We start from the raw sequence: 24,633 nt of genomic DNA, 5'->3' as shown, positions 1-24,633 counted from the left end.
TCCATGGAGGGCCTAGTGTCTGCGGGTTTTTGATTTTTCCTTTCAATGAAGACCTAGACAACCAGGTGAAGGGAGTTCTTTACTAATTAGTGACCTTAATTCATCATTCAAGTTTAAAGGAGGAGCGAAAACCTGCAGATAATCGGCCCTTTGTGGAATGAGTTCGACACCTGCTATATACCATGGAGGTACTCTGTAGTAAGTTCGCTGACTGATTGCGTCATTTTATTGCCACGACCATCCCCTTCACTGTCTCTAGGTGGCAGCACCTCTGAAGCAAATGACCCAAAGCAGGACGGGGATGACGGTTCCTCTTTCACCAACCCAGAGGGAGAGATCTTCCTGGATGCTCTTAAAGGTAACGGATGACGAAATGAGACAATTACAGTACACAGTCTATGAACTACAGTGCGGCGACTGGCAAGGTAGAGGTTAGTGAGGCGGACCAGTAGGCAGGCGTTAGACAGGGTGATGAAGGTGGGAATTGAACTGGCAATCGGAGGTCTGCTGGTGTCTGCTCCCAGGTACCTTTCACTACTGTTGTGCCCTTGAGCAAAGCGCTGCTCTGCAGTTGACACTGTGCTGCTCCCAGCCTATTCTATTCTATTATTTTCTATTCTAGCATATGGAGGCTATTGCATCTGTAACATTGTATATTGTGGGTTGAGGAATAAAGCAATGGGGCAGCATATACGGTAAGACATCTGCACGGAGCATATCCGTTGACCATTTCCTGTGTCTGTGCCTGTATAGGGATGGAAAGTGATGGAGAAGTGATCATCTGCCCCGTGCAGAACTGTAGCCACTGTGAGACGGGCGAGTGTCATGAGAACGAGGAGGGGACAATATGTTACTGTGACGAGGACCTCGAACTTGCCCCCGACGGTGTCTCTTGTGTCAATGCATCAACAGGTCAGAGACACACACACACACACACTACCTTTGTAATATAACAATCAGAGATGTATGTGCCTTGCTCAATTTGATGATTATAATAGAATTCTACATATAAATTAAAACATAATTACTCTTCCTTAAATCATCCACTTAAAAGTAATCTATTAGCAGGGGTTCTATACTTTATTGAATCTTACTCATAGGAAATGCTTTTTAATGATGTAGTAATAATTCACTAATTGTTATAATTTTTTGATCAATTGATCAATTTTGATCAATACTTAGGATAGCTTGCAGAGGTGAAATCATTGTTCCATATTACTTTTCCAGACTTGGGTCAAAAACATAAGTCACATTCTTTTAAAAACTTTAAAGGTTAGTACTTGAAAGTATTTTAATGTGTGCTTGACTGACCTTGGAGTTTGCATTTTGTGGACTATACCATTGGTGACCATTGTGTAGCACATGTAAAGTATTGAAATAATATGCCGTATGCAGGCGCTAATAGAAGTTTATTATGGTTCTTGTCTGGGTAAACAAAGATTCTGAGCCAACACAAAAAATTATCCACCACCAAAAGATGACTGTGACAACAATATATTCTGTAGTGGTTGGCACTAATATTGAACATTTTATATGATATAGCTCTCAGATCATTCATACCAGGCGTAATGGGCAGTCAGCAAGCAGATGTATGGACTTAACCGAGCTGTGGAAGTCAACAGAAAAGTTAGTTTTTTATATAGTCGATATCTAGTATTATCGTATCGAAAAAAAATTCAGCTGATATTGGAATAGATTTTCCATATTTGTATCCATCCATAGGATTAGCAATTAGATCTTGTGCCCATCATTAATATTCACTTAATTTGTCATGACTGTCCTGTAAGGATCTGAATGGGTCAGATCAGCTTGGCAATGGATCACAATAACCAGACCCTCGCTTTCCCACAGAAGAGGGGAGGAGGGAGCTGGTGGGGTATTGACACCTCACCTACTGTAACTTGAAAAGTATATACACTAGGTATATGAAGTCTCCATCCTCTACGTTGTATTTTCAATATGACAAATTATGAAAGTATTTTTCCTAAGATAGGAATATGATTTTAGGAGCCATAAGAGATAGTTTGTCTCCTATAAACATTGCACAGTAAGTAGCAACACCCCGAGTGAAGTCAGAGAGCGTGTCAGCCTGACAGAACCCTGTTGACCAGAGTGCATAAAAGGATTGGTAAAGATATTCACATGGAGACCAGAGAGACGTTTTAGCTGCAGCTCACGTCCAAAGTGGTTTGATCTCTGAATATCAACACGAGGTAGAGAAGAGAAACTCCCCTCCTGAAAAATCACTGGTGCAGCTGATTAGCTGTCCTAAGGAACGTATCTAGAAATGCGAATTTAAGTGGGACCATTCTACTACTCTTCAAACCATTCTATTCTACTACCCTTCTCAAATCACCGTATTCAACTACTCTCATCACTAATGGGAACCGTCGAAACGTCTGGCTAGCCTATCATCCAAGGAGCATCTTCCAGAGTGAACAACAGTAGAAGACAGAGGGTAGGGGGGGACCCCTTTTGGACAATCAGAGCCTTACAAGCTTTCCACTGAAATCTCAACACCCTTCCTTAGGAGGGCTGGTACCGACAGAGATCCACAGTGAACAAAGGCATTTAAACGTAAATATATTCATGATTTCTTACTCCAAACGGGCGGTGGTTCGTGTGCAAAGTATATGATTACTGTGAGAGTAGTTCCTAAAATGTATCAACGATAAGTGTCTCTTTCTCTCTCTATCTACATCTCCTTTGTAACATGCTGACAACATATGTTGTCAGTCCGCTAGGGACCTTATCCTAATGTATTAAGTGTGTATGTTTATCCTATGTTATCATTTAGTTAGCTAGTAAATAAATAATTAAACCAATTTGTGTAGTACTGAATTAGTAAGGCTGTTTTTTTTGCAGATACAGGAGGTTACGACTGTTCAGAATGACGATATGATATGAGGTTATGATTAATACGTTGACTGTTTTATGGATGTGGTAGAGTTTAATTCGGGAGATGGTAACTCTTTAACCAACAACTCTCGTGGTGCCCCAAATTCCTAATTAATTAATTGTTACATGATTCATTTAATCGGGTAATAACTAAAGATAGTTAGTTATTTCGATAAATAACAGTCATCAGATGATTGAAAGTAAATTCACAACATCTTCTAATACGATGTACTTGACCCAGATCTGAACTCTTCTCTCCCCTGACAGAGGTGTCTCCGCTGCCACCCCAGCCCTCCCTGTCCCATCTGGCCCTGGGTCTGTCTGTGGGGACCTCAGCCCTCATCGCTGCCCTGCTGCTAGCTGTGTCTGGAGTCATGATCAGTGAGTGGTGAAATGCGACAGATACACACCTATAGTTGTGTGCACACACACACACACACACGCAAGCTTACGCGGAATCACACAGGCACAAAAACACACAAATGTTGGTGTAAGGCATATTAAAAACATGTAGGTATCTATACATACTGTGAGAAGAGCTTGAGAGGATCAGCAGAGAAGAATGGGAGAAACTCCCCAAATACAGGTGTGTCATGCTTGTAGCGTCATACCCAAGAAGACTTGAGGCTGTAATCGCTGCCAAAGCTGCTTCAACAAAGTACTTAGTAAAAGGTCAGAATACTTATGCAAATATCATACTTCAGTTTTGTATTTGTAATAACTTTCTAAAAACCTGTCATTATGGGGGTAATGTGTGTAGTTTGAAGAGGGGAAAAAACAAGCCTTCTAAATGTCTTATGGAGTCTTTATTATTTATGAAGCCTTAAAAAAATATACTCCATTTAAAGAGTAGGCAAATAAGAATGTATGTCTTCCTGCTCACTTTGTCATATTGTTGACAAAGTATCAACTTAAAAAAAAATAATAATAGTGCTTTATTTTCAGATCTACAGTATCACCACATATTAAATTAAATGCACAAGTGGTTTTGAATGACTTCAGTTGATCCTAGAGACATGAAGCTTTCACGATACAATAACTTGATTTTCCATTGGCATGGAAATATATATTTTTTAGGTCACCATACAGCAGTGGTTCCTATCCTTTTTCAGTTACTGTAGCACCAACTGAATTTCGCTCTGCCCATAGTACCCCTGAAGTACCCCATCATGTGTATTTTACCTGTACGCCTATGATATCATAAGTCTTCCCAAGCATCCCCTGTGGATAGGCCAAGTGCCCCCAGTGGTCCTAGTACCTCTGGTTGAGAACCACTACCATACAGAATACACTAAATCAATACACGATAATACAACATACAAGGGCACTGCACATGGAGGGGAATGACTGCTTTCAATTTATGTGAAAAATAATCCAGGACGCCAACATTGCTCATATTTTACATCCCTTCACATATCTGTCCATGTTTCCTCATAATATATTTATATTCTTGTCTATGCAGTGTACAGACGGAAGCATATAGAGCTACAGTCCATTCAGCTGGAGCTCCAGAGCCCAGACTGTAAACTGAGCAAGCTGAGGGCCTCCACCATCATGACCGACTACAACCCCAACTACTGCTTCGCTGGGAAGACCGCCTCTGTCAACGACCTGAAGGAGGTGCCCCGACGCAACATCTCCCTCACCAGGTAAACCAAACTGTAAAAATTGTCATGAACAACTTCAATATAATATATTCCATTTAGCAGATGCTTTTATCCAAAGCAACTTGCAGTCAAGCGTGGATAAATGTATTGCGTATGGCTGGTTCCGAGAATTGAACCCTCTATCCTGACATTGAAAGTGCCATGATTTACCAACTGAGCGACAGAGGACCACAACAAAAATAACTAGAATACATTGTTGTTGTTTTAAACTACACCCAACAATGTAACAGCGTAAGCTCTAATAAAGTGTAGTGTAACAGCATCAGCTCTAATAAAGTCTTAATTTAAGTCAGAGTTTCCCACACCCATGGAGTTAGGGACTCTTGGGGTGTTAGGGTATTAACACTTTGAAAATTATTATCTTAACACTATTCCAGTGGGTCACATACTGTATACACACTAAGAAATTGTTTACTTTAACACTGTGGGTGTTAAAATTATTATCACAAATGTTCAGTGTAAATTTGCAACTCAGACTTTTGAAAGCATGGGCATTTCATGTTCAATATCACTAATTGGCTATAAAAAAAATATGAGATGAGTTCAAATGGAATCAACAATGTTTTTGTTAAGTAGTGATGGGGAAACAAAGCTTCCTGAAGCATTGAGGCTTTCCAGCCAATTCTGTTGAAAATAGTTTACTCAAGGCTTTTATCAACAAAGTGTTGTTTACCTGTTGGTAAAAATAATTTAGAGCAGCTAAATGATTGTAGATGACGTATGCGCCTTAGCGCATGCACAGTATAGCCTTTTTGCATCGACTTGATGCTGGTACGCTGGCAACCAATGTCCCAAACACAGCGAAGGCTGGTCACCAACAAAAACACTATGAAGGCTGGTCACCAGCCTATGCTGGTCTATGTTGTTTATTTCAGCAGGGTTAGAAGTCACGTTGATACGACTCATAATACAGTGAGTGTGCATACATTTTTAGCTTGTGAGCCCTGCAGGAATTGAACCTAAGACCTTTGATTTGCTAACACCATGCTCTTACGACTGAGCCACACAGGACCAGAAAGCATATCTTCTGCTGCCATTCATTGGAATGTCAGTTGTTCCTTCTGCTTTGCAAAGTAAAGCAATTCAGTAAAATGGACTTCCATATTAAAGTCGGAAATGTCTTCCAAATACCTGAAAACTGATCAAGCTTATTTTAATATTATATGGACGGTAGTTTCATACGGTAGTTGCCTGTACAATCCCAATGCAATGTTCTCACAAAGCACCAACAGTACAGGTGACCCAGTGACCCCTGAAAGCCATGGTATTTATTGTTCGGAGGCGTCAGTACTTCAGATGTCAGAGGTTATAGTACATCACGGTGAAAAGCTAAGCTAGCCACCTGCTGCAATACTGTCCATAGGCCCACTTTCCTTCCACTCAGTAATCAATGACCTCTACTGAAGAAAGATTACTAAGTGCTGTGTGTGTGTGTGTGTGTGTGTGTGTGTGTGTGTGTGTGTGTGTGTGTGTGTGTGTGTGTGTGTGTGTGTGTGTGTGTGTGTGTGTGTGTGTGTGTGTGTGTGTGTGTAGGGGACTGGGACATGGTGCCTTCGGTGAGGTGTATGAAGGGATGGCAGTGGGGATACCTGGAGAGTCCAATCCCATGCAAGTAGCAGTTAAGGTGAGCCCTGGCACAAACAAACAAGCAAAACAACAAACAAACAAGCAACTTACAGACAGAATATACAGGGCCTCAAACATCACGAGTATCAGCAAGAATGTGTGTGTATTTTGTACATATGAGCATTTTATTCAATAAGGGGGAATTCCGACCCGAGCTGACTTTGAACTTAAAGCATGAGAAAAGCATGCTATTCACCCACTATTAGTTTGGGGTGGAGATCAAAGAAATGAAATTGTGGCCTTCAGATGAGCCGAATTCTGACCTTGACTTAATTACCTCATAATTTTACCACCACACACGAGGAAACGATGAATACAGCTTCAAGTGGAACAAAATCGAGTGTATTTCTTCCCTATATAAATAACACCATTCTCCGTGCACTGTAATTTACTAACTGATAAGAGCTATTGATAACAGCTTGGTAAATTAGTAAGTCGTTTGGATAAGGGGATTTTAAATACAAATGACAATTGGTTTATATATATTTTACCTTATGGTCACTGGAGACAAATGTAAAACCAGTCATAAGGCAGCAAACTGAAGCATATCAGCATATATATATAAAAATAGAAAACTAGGACTGCTGGGCCTCGAGGCCCCTTCAAGCTAATGGCAGTCATTCTGACAGCAAAATTCTAACAGTGTAATTAATTCATACAGTGCCTTGCAAAAGTATTCACCCCGCCTTGACATTTTTCCTATTTTTCCTATGGATTTGTTTGGTATTATTTAAATTACACAACATGCCTAACACTTTAAAGTTGCAACATATTTTTTCTTGTGAAACAAACAAGAAATAAGACAACAAAACTGAAAAATTGAGCATACATAACTATTCATCCCCCCAAAGTCAATACTTTGTAGAGCCACCTTTTGCAGCAATTACAGCTACAAGTCTCTTGGGGTATGTCTCTATAAGCTTGGCACATCTAGCCACTGGGATTTTTGCCCATTCTTCAAGGCAAAACTGCTCCAGCTCCTTCAAGTTGGATGGGTTCTGCTGGTGAACAGCCATATTTACGTCATAGATTCTCAATTGGATTGAGGTCTGGGCATTGGCTAGGCCATTCCAAGACATTTGAATGTTTTCCCTTAAACACTCGAGTGCTGCTTTAGCATTATGATTAGGGTAATTTTCCTGCTGGAAGGTGAACCTCCCGTCCAAGTCTCAAATCTCTGGAAGACTGAAACAGGTTTCGTTCAAGAGTTTCCCTGTATTTAGCTCCATACATCATTCCTTCAATTCTGACCAGTTTCCCAGTCCCTGCCGATGAAAAACATCCCCACAGCATGATGCTGCCACCACCATGCTTCTCTGGGTGATGAGAAGTGTTGGGTTTGTGCCAGACATAGCGTTTTCCTTGATGGCCAAAAGCTAAATTTTAGTCTAATCTGACTCTAATTCTTCCATATGTTTGGGGAGTCTCCCACATGCCTTTTGACGAACACCAAACGTGTTTGCTTATTTTTTTATCTAAGCAATGGCTTTTTTCTGTCGACTCTTCTGTAATGCCCAGCTATGTGGAGTGTACGGCTTAAAGTAGTTACGTGGACAGATCCTCCAATCTCCACTGTGGAGCTTTGCAGCTCCTTCGGGGTTATCTTTGGTCTCTTTGTTGCCTCTCTGATTAATGTCGTCCTTGGTCTTCATGGTGCCGCTTGGTGGTGCTCCTTGCTTAGTGGTGTTGCAGACTCTGGCGCCTTTCGGAACAGGTGTATATATACTGAGATCATGTGACAGATCATGTGACACTTAGATTGCACACAAGTGGACTTAATTTATTAAATAATGTGTCTTCTGAAGCTAATTGGTGGCACCAGATCTTATTTAGGGGCTTCATAGCAAAGGGGATGAATACATATACACGCACCACTTTTCCGTTTTTTTTAAATATTTTTTTTCCAGGTTATTTTTTTCATTTCACTTCACCAATTTGGACTATTTTGTGTCCATTACATGAAATCAAAATAAAAAATATATTTAAATTACAGGTTGTAATGCAACAAAACAGAAAAAACTGCCAAGAGTGGTGAATACTTTTACAAGGCACTGTATATGCTATCACAAAAATTGTCATTTGGTTGTGTTTATGAAGGTCTTAGGTGACATTAGAATACAATACAAAACTATTTCAAATAACACAATAGTATTGTCATTAGTTTATGTTACTGTAGGCTTTATGTAAAACACAAATTCAAGTGTTTCAAGTGTCTTTGTTACATCTATGAAAGCATGTGTTGGAACAGCACATTTTTATTTCTGCAAAAAAAACAATACCCCAACCACCAAGACTCATGGTCAGCAAGACGTGCGGTCAAATGATGAAAACATCAGTAGCTTAAACATCATTATAAGTGCCAAGTGTGCTTGATAAATAGTGAAAATCTGCACAAAAGCAATTATAATGAACATAAGTGTCGATATAACAGCAGTCAAAAATAGTAGGTGTTATTCATGTTTTGTACATTCAGTGTAGATTTATTTAGGGGTGCATGACTAAAAATGGCAGAGTAGTAAAAATAAATCATTCATGAGCAGTCCAAATGACTGCTTTAGCAGCTCTAGTGTTAAGCATATGTTGATAAATTAGCCCCAATGTGTAGATTGCTCCCTAGTACTGTAAGACATTGTCTATGTTCTTTCTGAATGACCTCATTATATGTTCTGTGTACGTCTAATATAGACACTCCCTGAGGTGTGCTCTGAGCAGGATGAGCTCGACTTTCTCATGGAGGCTCTCATTATCAGGTAACACACACACGTACACACAAACTCACACACAGTCTCACACACACGTACAAGCTTTTGGTTGAAGACGTGTTACAAACATGCTCCTACCATGGCAGACCATTCTTCCACAACCATGTAATAACTTTTTATTTCTGACCCTCTCCTCCCACCTTCCCCATCTCCCCCCTCCCCCTCATCCATCACTTTCTCTTTACTCCTTCTTCCTCCATTGTTTCTTCTCACCTCCCTCCTTCCGGATCTCCTCCCTTCCTCCCCCTCTCTCCTTGCTCCATTCCCTATTCTCCCTCACCCTTTTCCCCCTATTCCTTCCCCCACTCCTTTCTCTGTCTCTTCCTCTGCAGTAAATTCAGCCACCAGAACATAGTGCGGTGTATAGGGGTGAGTCTTCAGGCCCTGCCACGCTTCATCCTACTGGAATTGATGGCTGGAGGAGACCTCAAAAGTTTCCTGAGAGAGACGCGGCCCAGACTGGTCAGTTGAGTTGCTTGCTTGTTCCGTATATTTCAATTATAACAGTGCGTTAGTTGATAGCATTATTACTTTAGTTCACATCGTAGGTATTTTTGCGACAGGAAAATGTTGCCCTAAGTGTCTTGCTCACAACAGCAGGAGATGGTTCCTTGGACCAGATATTTCTGAAATCTTGAAAAGTGTGTTTGACTACATTTGCCAAAATATAACAAGAAGGTGCATGCACAGAGAGGGCCAAATACACAAGCTACAATGTGTTCTTTGTTATTCTTGGTTGTGGGTCTTTGCTTGCCATCATTAGGATAAACTAGTAAGTACCGAACAAAAGGTACTTAATTTTGTCCCTGCAGGGGAACACATTTTTGGGCTGTGGAGAACCTCTTTATACAGTGCCTTGCGAAAGTATTCGGCCCCCTTGAACTTTGCGACCTTTTGCCACATTTCAGGCTTCAAACATAAAGATATAAAACTGTATTTTTTTTGTGAAGAATCAACAACAAGTGGGACACAATCATGAAGTGGAACGACATTTATTGGATATTTCAAACTTTTTGAACAAATCAAAAACTGAAAAATTGGGCGTGCAAAATTATTCAGCCCCCTTAAGTTAATACTTTGTAGCGCCACCTTTTTCTACGATTACAGCTGTAAGTCACTTGGGGTATGTCTCTATCAGTTTTGCACATCGAGAGACTGAAATTTTTTCCCATTCCTCCTTGCAAAACAGCTCGAGCTCAGTGAGGTTGGATGGAGAGCATTTGTGAACAGCAGTTTTCAGTTCTTTCCACAGATTCTTGATTGGATTCAGGTCTGGACTTTGACTTGGCCATTCTAACACCTGGATATGTTTATTTTTGAACCATTCCATTGTAGATTTTGCTTTATGTTTTGGATCATTGTCTTGTTGGAAGACAAATCTCCTTCCCAGTCTCAGGTCTTTTGCAGACTCCATCAGGTTTTCTTCCAGAATGGTCCTGTATTTGGCTCCATCCATCTTCCCATCAATTTGAACGATCTTCCCTGTCCCTGCTGAAGAAAAGCAGGCCCAAACCATGATGCTGCCACCACCATGTTTGACAGTGGGGATGGTGTGTTCAGGGTGATGAGCTGTTTTGCTTTCACGCCAAACATAACGTTTTGCATTGTTGCCAAAAAGTTCAATTTTGGTTTCATCTGACCAGAGCACCTTCTTCCACATGTTTGGTGTGTCTCCCAGGTGGCTTGTGGCAAACTTTAAACGACACTTTTTATGGATATCTTTAAGAAATGGCTTTCTTCTTGCCACTCTTCCATAAAGGCCAGATTTGTGCAATTTACGACTGATTGTTGTCCTATGGACAGAGTCTCCCACCTCAGCTGTAGATCTCTGCAGTTCATCCAGCGTGATCATGGGCCTCTTGGCTGCATCTCTGATCAGTCTTCTCCTTGTATGAGCTGAAAGTTTAGAGGGACGGCCAGGTCTTGGTAGATTTGCAGTGGTCTGATACTCCTTCCATTTCAATATTATCGCTTGCACAGTGCTCCTTGGGATGTTTAAAGCTTGGGAAATCTTTTTGTATCCAAATCCGGCTATAAACTTCTTCACAACAGTATCTCGGACCTGCCTGGTGTGTTCCTTGTTCTTCATGATGCCCTCTGCGCTTTTAACGGACCTCTGAGACTATCACAGTGCAGGTGCATTTATACGGAGACTTGATTACACACAGGTGGATTGTATTTATCATCATTAGTCATTTAGGTCAACATTGGATCATTCAGAGATCCTCACTGAACTTCTGGAGAGAGTTTGCTGCACTGAAAGTAAAGGGGCTGAATAATTTTGCACGCCCAATTTTTCAGTTTTTGATTTGTTAAAAAGTTTGAAATATCCAATAAATGTTGTTCCACTTCATGATTGTGTCCCACTTGTTGTTGATTCTTCACAAAAAAATACAGTTTTATGTCTTTATGTTTGAAGCCTGAAATGTGGCAAAAGGTCGCAAAGTTCAAGGGGGCCGAATACTTTCGCAAGGCACTGTATTGGTTCTTTGTATAGCCAATGATACTGTATGGTTCTTCATTACACTGCTATAACCAGAGGGTTCTTCATTACACTGTTAAAAATGTCCCCGCTACTGGTTGTCGTGAAAATACAGTAAATTTTAGGAACTGGATTAAGATATTATTGCTATAAGGGACAGTATGCTGCTGTATTCTGATTAATTGGGGGTCAATTTTAGGATTTGAACTCCAAACCTCTTGGTTGCCAGTGAACTGAATTGCCAGTGACCTGAATTTAAAGATAAGAACCAATAGAGTCGGACATTCTGTAATTTGTCCCTATGGGGGAACCCTTTTAGGTGCGACATCGAACTCTCTCACAAGGAACCATGGTGAGGTTCTTTGTTTTGTCCCTGTAGGGGAACCAAATTGCATTCTGCAAAGAACCCTATCATTAAGAACCCTCTGGTTGCAGGATTTTGTCATATGTCCCTATTGGGGAACCCTTTTGAGTTCCATTTATAACCCTTTCATGCAGAACCTTCTGGATCCAGGTAGAACCAATGACAGGTTCTACAGTTACTATAGTAATAGGATACTAAAGATGCGCTTATGTCAAAAAAAATTCGGTATGGCAGGTAGCCTAGTGGTTAGAGTATTAAACTAGTAACCAAGAGGTTGCAAGATCAAATCCCAGAGCTGACAAGGTAGAAATCTGTAATTTTGTCCCTGAAAAAAGTAGTTAACCCCCTGTTCCTAGGCCGTTATTGAAAATAAGAATTTGTTCTCAACTGACTTGCATTGTGAAATAAAAATGTAAAAACGTACCCGGTACTGGTCGGTACCTTTTAAGGGTGGGGTAAGGCCCCGAGGTAACTGTCCCCCACCCAGTAATTCTTACAGAAATCACTTTGTCACCATTTTTTCCCAATACCTTATCTTGCTGCTACTAATCTAGCTCAACTAAAAATGTTATCTGTCTCATGGGTCGCTCCACCTCAAAAAGTACAAAAAAGGATTTTCCACACACCGTCTCAGATTGCGCTGAAATCATTTCTGTAGTTGTTGTCCTTTAGTAGTGCAGCATTTCGACCATGAAGGCCTGACTAACGCAATCTCCTCTGGACATTTGATGTTGAGATGTGTCTCTTTCTTGAACTCTGTGAAGCATTTATTTTGGGCTGCAATCTGAGGTGCAGTTAACTCTAATGAACTTATCCTCTGCAGCAGAGGTAACCCTGGGTCTTCCTTTCCTGTGGCAGTCCTCATGAGAGCCACTTTCATCATAGCGCTTGATGGGTTTTAAAACTGCACTTGAAATGTTCTAGATTGACTGACCTTCATGTAATGATGGACTGTTGTTTCTCCATGCTTATTTGTGCTGTTCTTGCCATAATATGGACTTGGTCTTTTACCAAATAGGGTTATATTCTGTATACCACCCCTATCTTGTCACAAAACAACTGATTGGCTCAAATGCATTAAGAAGGAAAGAAATTCCACAAATTAACTTTTAACATCCTCCCGTCAGTAGAGGATGCCTGGTTTCTCTTCAAAAGTGTTTTCCTCTCCATCTTAAATAAGCATGCCCCATTCAAAAACTGTAGAACTAAGAACAGATATAGCCCTTGGTTCACCCCAGACTGCCCTTGACCACCACAAAACATCCTGTGGCGTTCTGCATTAGCATTGAATAGCCACTGTGATACGCAACTTTTCAGGGAAGTCAGGAACCAATATACTCAGTCAGTTAGGAAAGCTAAGGCTAGCTTTTTCAAAGAGAAATTTGCTTCCTGTAGCACTAATTCAAAAAAGTTTTGGGACACTGTAAATTCCATGGAGAATAAGAGCACCTCCTCTCAGCTGCCCACTGCACTGAGGATAGGAAACACTGTCACCACCCCTAAATCTATGATAATCGATCATTTCAATAAGCATTTTTCCACTGCTGGCCATGCTTTCCATCTGGCTACCCCTACCCCGGCCAACATCTCAGCACCCCCTGCAGCAACTTGCCCAAACCCCCCCGCTTCTCCTTCACCCAAATCCAGACAGCTGATGTTCTCAAAGAGCTGCAAAATCTGGATCCCTACAAATCAGCTGGGCTCGACAATCTGGACCCTGTCCTTCTAAATTATCCGCAGTAATTGATGCAACCTCTATTACTAGCCTATTCAACCTCTCTTTCGTATCGTCTGAGATTCCCAAAGATTGGAAAGCTGCCGTGGTCATCCCCCTCGTCAAAGGAGCAGACACTCTAGACCCAAACTGTTATAGACCCAAATCCATCCTGCCCTGCCTTTCTAAAATCTTTGAAAGCCAAGTTACAGATCACCGACCACTTCGAATCCCACCGTACCTTCTCCACTATGCAATCTGGTTTCCGAGCTGGACATGGGTGCACCTCAGCCACGCTCAAGGTCCTAAACGATATCATAACCGCCATCGATAAAAGACAGTACTGTGCAGCCGTCTTCATCGACCTGGCCAAGGCTTTTGACTCAGTCAATTACCGCATTCTTATCAGCACTCAATAGCCTTGTCTTCTCAAATGACTGCCTCGCCTGCTTCACCAACTACTTCTCAGATATAGTTCAGTGTGTCAAATTGGAGGGCCTGTTGTCCGAACCTCTGGCAGTCTCTATGGTGTGCCAAAGGGTTACATTTTCGGGCCGACTCTTTTCTCTATATATGTCAATGATGTCGCTCTTGCTGCTGGTGATTCTCTGATCCAGCTCTACGCCGACGACACCATTCTGTATACATCTGGCCCTTCTTTAGACACTGTTCTATCTAACCTCCAGACAGGCTTCAACGCCATACAACACTCCTTCCGTGGCCTCCATCTGCTCCTAAATGCTAGTAAAACTAAGTGCATGCTCTTCAACCAATTGCTGCCCGCACTCTCCCGCCCGACTAGCTTAACTACTCTGGGCGGTTCTGACTTAGAATATGTGGAGAACTACAAATACTTAGGTGTCTGGTTAGACTGTCAACTCTCCTTCCAGACCCACATTAAGCATCTCCAATCCAAAATTAAATCTAGAATCGGCTTCCTATTCTGCAACAAAGCCTCCTTCACTCATGCCGCCCTCGTAAAACTGACTATTCTACCGATCCTTGACTTCAGCAATGTCATTTACAAAATAGCCCCCAACAATATACTCAGCAAACTGGATGTAGTCTATCACAGTGCCATCCGTTTTGTCACCAAAGCCCCATATATTACCCACCACTGCGACCTGTATGCTCTTGTTGGCTGGCCCACAGTACATATTCGTTGCCAAACCCACTGGCTGCAGGTCATCTATGAGTCTTTGCTAGGTAAAGCCCAACCTTATCTCAGTTCACTTGTCACCAAGGCATCACCCACCCGTAGCACACGCTCCAGCAGGTATATTTCACTGGTCATCCCCAAAACCAACACTTAGTTTGGTCGCCTTTCCTTCCAGTTCTCAGCTGCCAATGACTGGAACGAATTGCAAAAATCGCTGAAGCCCGAGACTCTTTTCTTCCTCACTAACTTCAAGCACCATCTGTCAGAGCAGCCCATCTAACTACTTCATCTCCATACTGTGGAGATACTCCATATTTCCATAAATACTTTATTTATTTTGCTCCTTTGCACCCCAGTATCTCTACTTGCACATTCATCTTCTGCACATCTATCATTCCATTGTTTAATTGCTATATCGTGCTATATTGTGTCAGACTGATAGTAACGTTATCAACTTTGACAGTGGAATTACAGTAACCAACTTAGTTCCTAGCCAACATAGTTATTAGCTACTCCACATTACACACCGTGTGTTATTTTAGTTGAAAGACACTCTTCATAGAATACTAGAATGGACATGAACATTAATTTGTGGCAGCATCATGATGTCAGATAGCTAACAAGCTAACGGCAGGTAGCTAATATGTTAGCCACCTAGCTAGCTTTGCCAAAATTTTGTGAAAGGTGGTAGGATGGTTAAACTGATCACAGATTTCATCTCTCCACTGAAGTCTCACTTTGTACAAGTAGTACCTAAATGGTTTCACTGACCTTTCTTGGTCAGTCGGTGACAGCGCCATGTTTAACTTTTCAGGTCTCTCGATAAGTGTTTAAAAATTAGCTACCCTTTCCAGCAATAACAGTGTTGAAATGTGTTTTGCAAAGTTGGGTTACTTTGCTGTCATCATCATGTCTGATTTATGATTTCCCTATCTGTTGGAATAGGTCCAATTTAAAATATTTAGATTGAAAGACTTCCACACTACAGTCGTGGCCAAAAGTTTTGAGAATGACACAAATATTCATTTTCACAAAGGCTGCTACCTCAGTTTGTATGATGGCAATTTGCATATACTCTAGAATGTTTTGAAGAGTGATCAGATGACATGCAATTAATTGCAAAGTCCCTCTTTGCCATGCAAATGAACTGAATTCCCCAAAAACATTTCCATTGTCTCTGACGAATCCCCTTTCCGATTGTTTGGGGCATCCAGAAAAAAGCTTGTCCGGAGAAGACAAGGTGAGCGCTACCATCAGTCCTGTCTCATGCCAACAGTAAAGCATCCTGAGACCATTCATGTGTGGGGTTGCTTCTCAGCCAAGGGAGTGGGCTCACTCACAATTTTGCCTAAGAACACAGCCATGAATAAAGAATGGTACCAACACATCCTCCGAGAGCAACTTCTCCCTATCATCCAGGAACTGTTTGGTGACGAACAATGCCTTTTCCAGCATGATGGAGCACCTTGCCATAAGGCAAAAGTGATAACTAAGTGGCTTGGGGAACAAAACATCGATAATTTGCGTCCATGGCCAGGAAACTCCCCAGACCTTAATCCCATTGAGAACTTGTGGTCAATCCTCAAGAGGCGGGTGGACAAACAAAAACCTACAATTTCTGATAAACATCAAGCATTGATTATGGAAGAATGGGCTGCCATCAGTCATGATGTGGCCCAGAAGTTCATTGACAGCATGCCAGAACGGACTGCAGAGGTCTTGAAAAAGAAGGGTCAACACTGCAAATATTGACTCTTTGCATCAACTTCATGTAATTGTCAGTAAAAGCCTTTGACACTTATGAAATGCTTGCTTTTGGCCACGACTGTATACTTTTTTCTACTGTATTATTGACTGTATGTTTGTTTATTCCATGTGTAACTCTGTGTTGTGGTATGTGTCGAACTGCTTTGCTTTATCTTGGCCAGGTCACAGTTGTAAATGAGAACTTTTTCTCAACTAGCCTACCTGGTCAAATAAAGGTGAAATAAATTAAAAATAGACCAGCATGGACCAGTTTGAAATGTATGCTGTTTTCTTCAGCAGGGTCACCATTGACAAAGAACCCCTCAATAACCTTCTTTTTTTGAGTGTAGGGGTACTTTATTGAGTCGATTAAAATATTTCAGTCTGAAAGCTAACAGAAGAACAACAAAAGTGTTTGGCTGCTCTGCTCTTCAGTACATCCGTCTGTCTGTCTGCCCACCTGTTTGTATCTCTGTATATGTCTCTCTGTATGTATGAGTCTGATCTCTCCCTCTCTGTCTGGTATGTCTCTATAGGAGCACCCCTCTAGTCTCTCCATGGTGGACCTGCTCAACGTGGCCAGAGATATCGCACAGGGATGCCAATACCTGGAGGAGAACCAGTTTATACACCGGTAGGCCTACTATGGTAGAAAAACATACATGGACTTACACTACAAGACCAAAAGTATGTGGACACCTGCTTGTCGAACATCTCGTTCCAAAATCATGGGCTTTAATATGGAGTTGGTCCCCCATTTGCTGCTATAACAGCAGGTCAGAAATTTGACGAACTGACTTGTTGGAAAGGTGGCATCCTATGACGGTGCCATGTTGAAAGTCACTGAGCTCTTCAGTAAGGCCATTCTACAGCTAATGTTTGTCTATGGAGATTGCATGGCTGTGTGCTCAATTTTATATACCTGGCTGAAATATCCAAATCCATTAATTAGAAGGGGTGTCCACATACTATTGTGTATTTATAGTGTAAGTGTGTGCACATAGTGTTCACATATAGTCAAACCAGCATAATATGCAGTGACAGACACATACTCTTTCTCACACACAAACTCATTTTACCCACTTGTACATACCAGCACACATACGTGCGCACGCACACACAAACACACAAAGACACAGACCCCACATTCACACCCTCTCAAACAGTTGCAAACACTTTCTCAAACTACAACAACATATGGGTGTCCACATGCACTCACCGGCCAGTTTATTAGGTACACCCGTTCACCCGATACCTGGAGTTGATCTTGACAATTGCCGCCTGAGCTCTTCTCCAGGTACGTCGACAGCAGCAGACAAACATCTGGGCCGAGGGTACGCTGACCTCCTGCTCTTGTTCCGGGAAGACTGGAGGTTGATACCCCAAAGAGCACTCAAAAGGAAAGAGTCCTGTGGCCGAACAGGGAAGGGTGTTCCAGGCATACTCCACCCAGACCAGTTATCGGCTCCAGGTAGTGGGGTTGGTTGAGACCAGGCATCTCAGGGTGGTTTCTGGGTCCTGGTTTACTCGCTCCGACTGGCCGTTGGATTGGGGATGAAATCTAGAGGACAGGCTGGCCAACGATCCAATAAGGGTGCAGAATGCCTTCCAGAACTGAGACGAGAACTGAGGACCCCGGTCGGAGACCACGTCCACCGGGAGTCCATGGATCGGGAAGATGTGCTGCACCATAAGCTGGGTCGTCTCCTTGGCAGAGGTTAGTTTGGGGATAGGGATGAAATGGGCGGCCTTGGAGAATCGATCCACTACCATCAGAATAACAGTGTTGCCATCAGACGGAGGGAGCCCAGTGACAAAGCCCAGAGAGATATATGGACCAGGGACGATGAGGGACAGGTAGTGATTTAAGGAGGCCCGAAGGAGCTTGCTGTGGAGTCTTGTTCTGAGCACGAGGTGATGAATGCAGAAATTTCAGGAATCACTGTGGATCACCAGAAACATTGTCGGATGAAGGCTAGGGTACGACGAGAACCTGGATGACGGGTCAGCCTTGAGGAATGAGCCCATTCCAGGACCCGGGACCGGATTAAGTTAGGAACAAATAACCGTTTAGCCGGGCCCCCTTCAGGTTCCGGCTAGGAACGTTGGGCCTTGTGAACCAAGGTTTCAATCCAATGAAGGGGCAAGGCATAAGGTAGGGAGAATGGTTTCGGAGACCGAGGGTGTGGCAGAGGAACTGTATATGCAGGAGAGGGCGTCCGGCTTCACATTTTTGGACCCTGGGCGGTAGGAAATGGTGAAGTTGAATCTGGTGAACGATAAAGCCCACCGGGCCTGCCTGGAGTTAAGGAGCTTGGCTGTACTGAGATATTCCACATTTTTATAGTCGGTCCAGACCAGGAAGGGCTGTTCCTTCCAGCCAATGCCTCCACTCCTCCAGCTCCAACTTGACAGCCAGGACTTCTCTGTTGCCAACGTCATAGTTCCTCTCTGCCGGACAGGATGGCCCCCACTCCAACGTCACAAGCATCAACCTCTACCACAAATTGACGGGATGGATCCGGATGTACAAGGATGGGTGCTGTGGTGAACCGATGTTTCAGGTCCACAAAGGCTTTGTCAACCACTGGAGACCATGTGAACGGTACTTCGGGAGAGGTGAGTGCCGAGAGGGGAGTCGCTGGAGTTCTGTAGCCCCGAATGAAACGGCGGTAGAAATTAGCGAACCCCAGGAAACGTTGCAACTGCACCCTGGATGTATGCTGAGGCCACTCCACCATCGCTTTCACTTTTTCCTAATCCATTTGCACATTTACATCAGCGAAGACATATCCTAGATAGGAGATTGTTGAGCGGTGAAACTCACATTTCTCGGCCTTCACAAACAATTGGTTCTCCAGGAGATGCTGAACGACTCGTCTATCATGAAGAACGTGTTCTTGGGCAGACCGGGAAAAAAACAGGATGTTGTCAAGGTAAACGAACATGAAACGGTTTAGCATGTCCTGGAGCACATTGTTTACTAGAGCCTGAAAAACAGCGGGGACGTTGGTGAGTCCAAACGGCATGACCTGGTACTCATAATGTCCACTGGCTGTATTAAAGGCTGTCTTCCACTCATCTCCTTCGCATATCCAAACCAGGTGGTAGGCATTCCGAAGGTCCAGTTTGGAAAAAATGGTGGCTCCCTGGAGTGGTTCGAAGGCCGAGGAGAGGAGGGGTAGGGGATAACGATTCTTGATCGTTAAATCATTAAGACATCATCAATGCACGGACGCAGGGTCTTGTCCTTCTTCTCCACAAAGAAAAACCCAGCGTCGTGGGGAAAATGAGTGACACCTGGAGGGGGTGGAGACAATCACAATAGAGATTGCATCATCTGTGGATCTGTTGGGGCGGTATGCAAATTGGAGAGGGTTTAGGGTTTCTGGGATAATGGTGTCAATGTGAGCAATGACCTGCCTTTCAAAGCACTTCATGGCTATAGACGTGAGTGCTACGGGCCGGTTGTCATTTAGGCAGGTTACCTTAGTGATCTTGGGCACAGGGACTATGGTGGTCTGCTTGAAACATGTTGGTATTGCAGACTCAGAAAATGTCAGTGAAGACACTTGCCAGTTGGACAGCACATGCTCGGAGTACACGTCCTGGTAATCCATCTGGCCCTGCGGAATTGTGAATGTTGACCTGTTTAAATTGCTTACTTACATCGGCTACGGAGAGCATGATCACACAGTCGTCCGGAACAGCTGATGCGCTCATGCTTCAGTGTTGCTAGCTTCGAAGCGAGCATAGAAGTAATCGTCTGGTAGGCTCGTATAACTGGGCAGCTCTCAGCTGTGCTTCCCTTTGTAGTCTGTAATAGTTTTCAAGCTTTGCCACATCCGACGAGTGTCGGAGCCGGTGCAGTACAATTCGATCTTAGTCCTCTATTGATGCTTTGCATGTTTGATGGTTCATCGGAGGGCATAGCGGGATTTCTTATAAGCATTCGGGTTAAGGTCCCGCTCCTTGAAAGCAGCAGTTTTACCCTTTAGCTCAGTGCGGATTTTGCCTGTAATCCATGGCTTCTGGTTGGGATATGTATGTACTGTCACTGTGAGGACATCGTCATCAATGCACTTATTGATGAAGCCAGTGACTGATGCTGTGTACTCCTTAATGCCATCAGAAGAATCCCGGAACATATTTCAGTCTCTGCTAGCAAAACAGTCCTGTAGTTTAGCTTCTGTGTCATCTGACCACTTCTTTATTGACCGAGTCACTGGTGCTTCCTGCTTTAGTTTTTGCTTGTATGCAGGTATCAGGAGGATATAATTATGGTCACATTTGCCAAATAGAGGGCAAGGGAGAGCTTTGTATGTGTATCTGTGTGTGGAGTAAAGGTGCTCTAGAGTTTTTTCCCCTCTGGATGCACATTTAACATGCTGGTAGAAATGAGGTAAAACGGATTTAAGTTTCCCTGGCCAATAGGAGCGCCGCCTCTGGATGAGCGTTTTCCTGTTTGCTTATGGCCTTATACAGCTTTTTGAGTGCGGTCTTAGTGCCAGCATAGTGCCAGCATATAAATATATGGGACAGTTGCATTGATGGTAGCAACAATCTATTCGCAATATTAAAGCTGATCCACCCCTTTAAAAAAAAAGGATAAAAAAATATTTACAATAATTTACTCTATCTGCTGTCCTCCTTTAAAAAATGTTTACCTTTATTTAACTAGGCAAGTCAGTTAAGAACAAATTGTTAATTACAATGACGGCCTAGGAACAGTGGGTTAACTGCCTTGTTCAGGGGCAGAACGACAGATTTTTACCTTGTCAGCTCGGGGATTCGATCTAGCAACCTTTAGGTTACTGCTCTAACTACTAGGCTACCTGCCACCCCATAAGAGATAGTGGCAGAAACATTATGTACAAAATAAGTTACAAATACTGGAAAAAACACACACAATAGCACAATTGGTTAGGAGGTCGTAATACGGCAGCCATCTCCTCCGGCTCCTCCTCTGGCACCATATTAGATTCACCTCAACAGGACCGCAGGGGAGAAGGTGAAAAGCTTCAAGTTCCTCATCACTGAACACATCACTGAAAATCTGAAATGGTCTACCCACACAGACAGTGTGGTGAAGAAGGTGCAAATACGGTTTGGCCCCTAAGAACCTCACAAACTATTACAGATGCACAATTGAGAGCATCCTGTCGCACTATATCCCCGCATGGTATGGCAACTGCACCGCCAGCAACCAGAGGGCTCTCCAGAGGGTGGTGTGGTTTGCCCAACGCATCACTGGTAGCACACTGCCTACCTTCCAGGACACCTACAGTACCCAATGTCACAGAAAGGCCAACAAGATCAACAAGGACATCAACCACTTGAGCCACGGCCTGTTCACCCCGCTATCATACAGATGGCGAGGTCAGTACAGTTGCATTAAAGCTGGGACCGAGACACTGAAAAACAGCTTCTATCTCAAGGCCATCAGACTGTTAAATAGCCATCACTAGCCGGCCTCCACCCAGTACCCTGCCCTGAAGTTAGAAACTGTCACTAGCCGGCTACCACCCGGTTACTCAACCCTGCACCTTAGAGGCTGCTGCCCTATGTACTGTACATATAAATGGAATTACTGGTCACTTATATAGTGGAACACTAGTCAATTTAATAATGTTTACATACTGTTTTACTAATTTCATACGTATATACTGTATTCTACTGTATTCTAGTCAATGACACTCCGACATTGTTCATCCTAACACTTATATTTTTCGTAATTCCATTCTTTTACTTTGAGATTTGTGTGTATTGTTAGATACTACTGCACTGTTGGAGCTAGGAACACAAGCATTTTGCTACATATGCAATAATATCTGCTAAATATGTGTATGTGACCAATAAAATGTGATTTGAACACACACACTCACCTCTGTAAGGTTCTTCTTGTCTTGTTACTTTGCAGGGACATTGCAGCTCGGAACTGCCTGCTGACCACCAAAGGACAGGGGAGAGTGGCCAAGATAGGGGACTTTGGAATGGCCAGGGACATTTACAGGTACTGCCGTCACACACACTCTTTAAACCCAGCTACTATCAAGGTATACTTTTGTGGTCTGGGATGGTCTGGCTGTCTGGGTTACTGCCTCTCGAGCACATGTACAATATACTGCTGCAAGCAAGGGTCGAGTCTGGCCTACTACTATTTCAGCACTCTCTCATTTACATTTCACCTTTATCCAAACATGACAAAATATGTAAAGAGTGGGACTGTCCCAAAACTTCGCCCCAGTCTAAAGTCGTTTGCACTCTGAAGCAGGTTCTCGTTAAGGATTGGTCTGTATTTTTCTCCATTCATTGTTCCCTCTATCTTTACCAGTGTCCCAGTCCCTGTAGCTGAAAAACATCCCCATAGGATGATGCTGCCACCACCATGCTTCACAGTAGGGATGGTGTTAGATGGGCGATGAGCTGTGGCTGGTTTTCTCCAGACATAGCGCTTTGCATTCAGGCCACAGACCAGATGTGATAACTCGTATGTCTAAAGTTTAGTAATGATGTTTGGTACAGTGGGACGTTTTGTTAAAGGGCTTTATAACTGAAAACATAGCCATGTATCAACCGATGTGACATCAAAGAGTGCCAACCAACTTTCTGGTAGAGATTGCAATGATGAATGCTAAAATTGTTGCCCGTAATAAAGCCCAGTGCGCTATGATATCTGACGGCTTTAATGAAGTGAATTTCAGTCATAGACTAGGACCAATAGGAACATTGACTGAATAATCTGCTTTCTACTATTTAGCGAGAGGCACTTCTATTTCTATTGAAGAAGCCACATTTTTATTCTCAGCTTCTAACTCATCAATATGCTAATTAAATACAGCTTTTTATGCGCTCTAGAGAACAATATATGCTTAGTTTAACCTGCATGCAGTACTAATTTCAGGTCAATAAAGTTTTTCTGTAATACAATGAAGGCAGACTGTAGTTCAGATAGAGCCTGGCCAACCGTGGCGGCAATAGCATACACAACAGTGTCAACGGCATACAAGTGCAGGTACTGTACTTATTTATATATTTTTTTACAGATAAGTTGATATTGTTAATGAAAACAGTTAACAAAGACCCAGAACCGACCCATGCGGGACAACTTTCGTAATATCCAGGAAAACTGATTTAACACCATTAGTAGATATGCTTCGAGTTCTATCTGTCAAGTCATTTTTAAACCAGTTATATGCAGCCTGCTCTAGGCCAATTGAGGAAAGCCTCTGAATTAGCAGTGAGTGATCAATAGTATTGAAAGCCTTTGACAGGTCAATGAAGATGAGCAGCACAATGCAGCCTTTTATCCACACAGTTAATAACATCATTTTTAACTAGGGATGCAGCAGAGATAGTGCTGGTCTAAAACCCGACTGATGTACATTTAGGATACATTTCAAAGATAAGAAAGATCTTACCTGATAATAAATCAAGGCTTCTAATAGTATAGCTAGACAAGAACGTTTAGAAATAGGGTTTTAATTATTTAGGTCACAAGTGTCACCACCTTCGTTAAGGGGAAGTACTTCGGCCGCCATCCAAACCAGATATAATTTTCAGGTAAAAAATATGGATTAAGGATTCAACAATCAGAGGGGCAGAGAGCTGCAGCAAAAATGGATCAAGCATATCAGCTCCAGCTGATTTTATTTTACATCAATCTTAAGCAAGGCATCTAGCACCTCACAGATAGTAAATTGTTGAAATGAAAACAAGGATAAAATGAACTAGATGTTATTAACTTGATGTTATTGATCATGATTTATTATTGAAAAAATGAACTTGCCATCACACACTTGGAGAGTTACTTATCCAATAGAACTCAGAGTATTCTTCAATGGAAACTTCTCTAACATCAGCTATGTACAGTGCGGCATCCCTCAGGGCCGCTGCCTTGGGGCGTTACACCTCTTTATTTTACAAATTATTTGCCACTTGTCTTACAAGAAGATAAAATTACTATGTATGCTGATGATTGCACAGTCTACACATCAGCACCTACAGGCACTGAGACTCTTAGCAAGGAGTTACAGTCAGTGTCAGAATGGGTAATTAGCAATAAACTGGTCTTAAATACATCTAAAACCCAAAGCATTGTATTTGGTTCAAAGCATTCTAGACCTAAACCTAAACTGCAGTTGAGCATAGTTGAAGAAACTGAACTCATAGGAGTAACATTGGATGGTCAGTTATCATGGTAAAGTCAACATGC

General features: G+C 42.5%; 1 protein-coding gene across 1 annotated transcript in view; it reads left to right on the top strand.

Moving 5' to 3' along the window:
* Nucleotides 1–263: 263 nt before the first annotated feature.
* ros1 (c-ros oncogene 1, receptor tyrosine kinase) overlaps nucleotides 264–24,633 on the top strand; it is a 35,885-nt gene continuing 11,515 nt past the window's right edge. The window contains exons 1-9 of the mRNA XM_036962617.1: nucleotides 264–358; nucleotides 754–912; nucleotides 3,166–3,279; nucleotides 4,361–4,547; nucleotides 6,099–6,189; nucleotides 8,877–8,941; nucleotides 9,286–9,415; nucleotides 16,955–17,052; nucleotides 22,339–22,431. Of these exons, the coding sequence (XP_036818512.1) occupies nucleotides 756–912; nucleotides 3,166–3,279; nucleotides 4,361–4,547; nucleotides 6,099–6,189; nucleotides 8,877–8,941; nucleotides 9,286–9,415; nucleotides 16,955–17,052; nucleotides 22,339–22,431 (935 nt within the window). The 5' untranslated portion in view covers nucleotides 264–358; nucleotides 754–755. The remainder of the gene's footprint in view (nucleotides 359–753; nucleotides 913–3,165; nucleotides 3,280–4,360; nucleotides 4,548–6,098; nucleotides 6,190–8,876; nucleotides 8,942–9,285; nucleotides 9,416–16,954; nucleotides 17,053–22,338; nucleotides 22,432–24,633) is intronic.

This window comes from Oncorhynchus mykiss, chromosome 25, assembly GCF_013265735.2.
Source record: "Oncorhynchus mykiss isolate Arlee chromosome 25, USDA_OmykA_1.1, whole genome shotgun sequence".
In the NCBI taxonomy this organism is placed as follows: Eukaryota; Metazoa; Chordata; class Actinopteri; order Salmoniformes; family Salmonidae; genus Oncorhynchus; species Oncorhynchus mykiss.
Note: the sequence above shows the minus strand (reverse complement) of the source record. Positions and strands in the feature narration are given on the sequence as shown.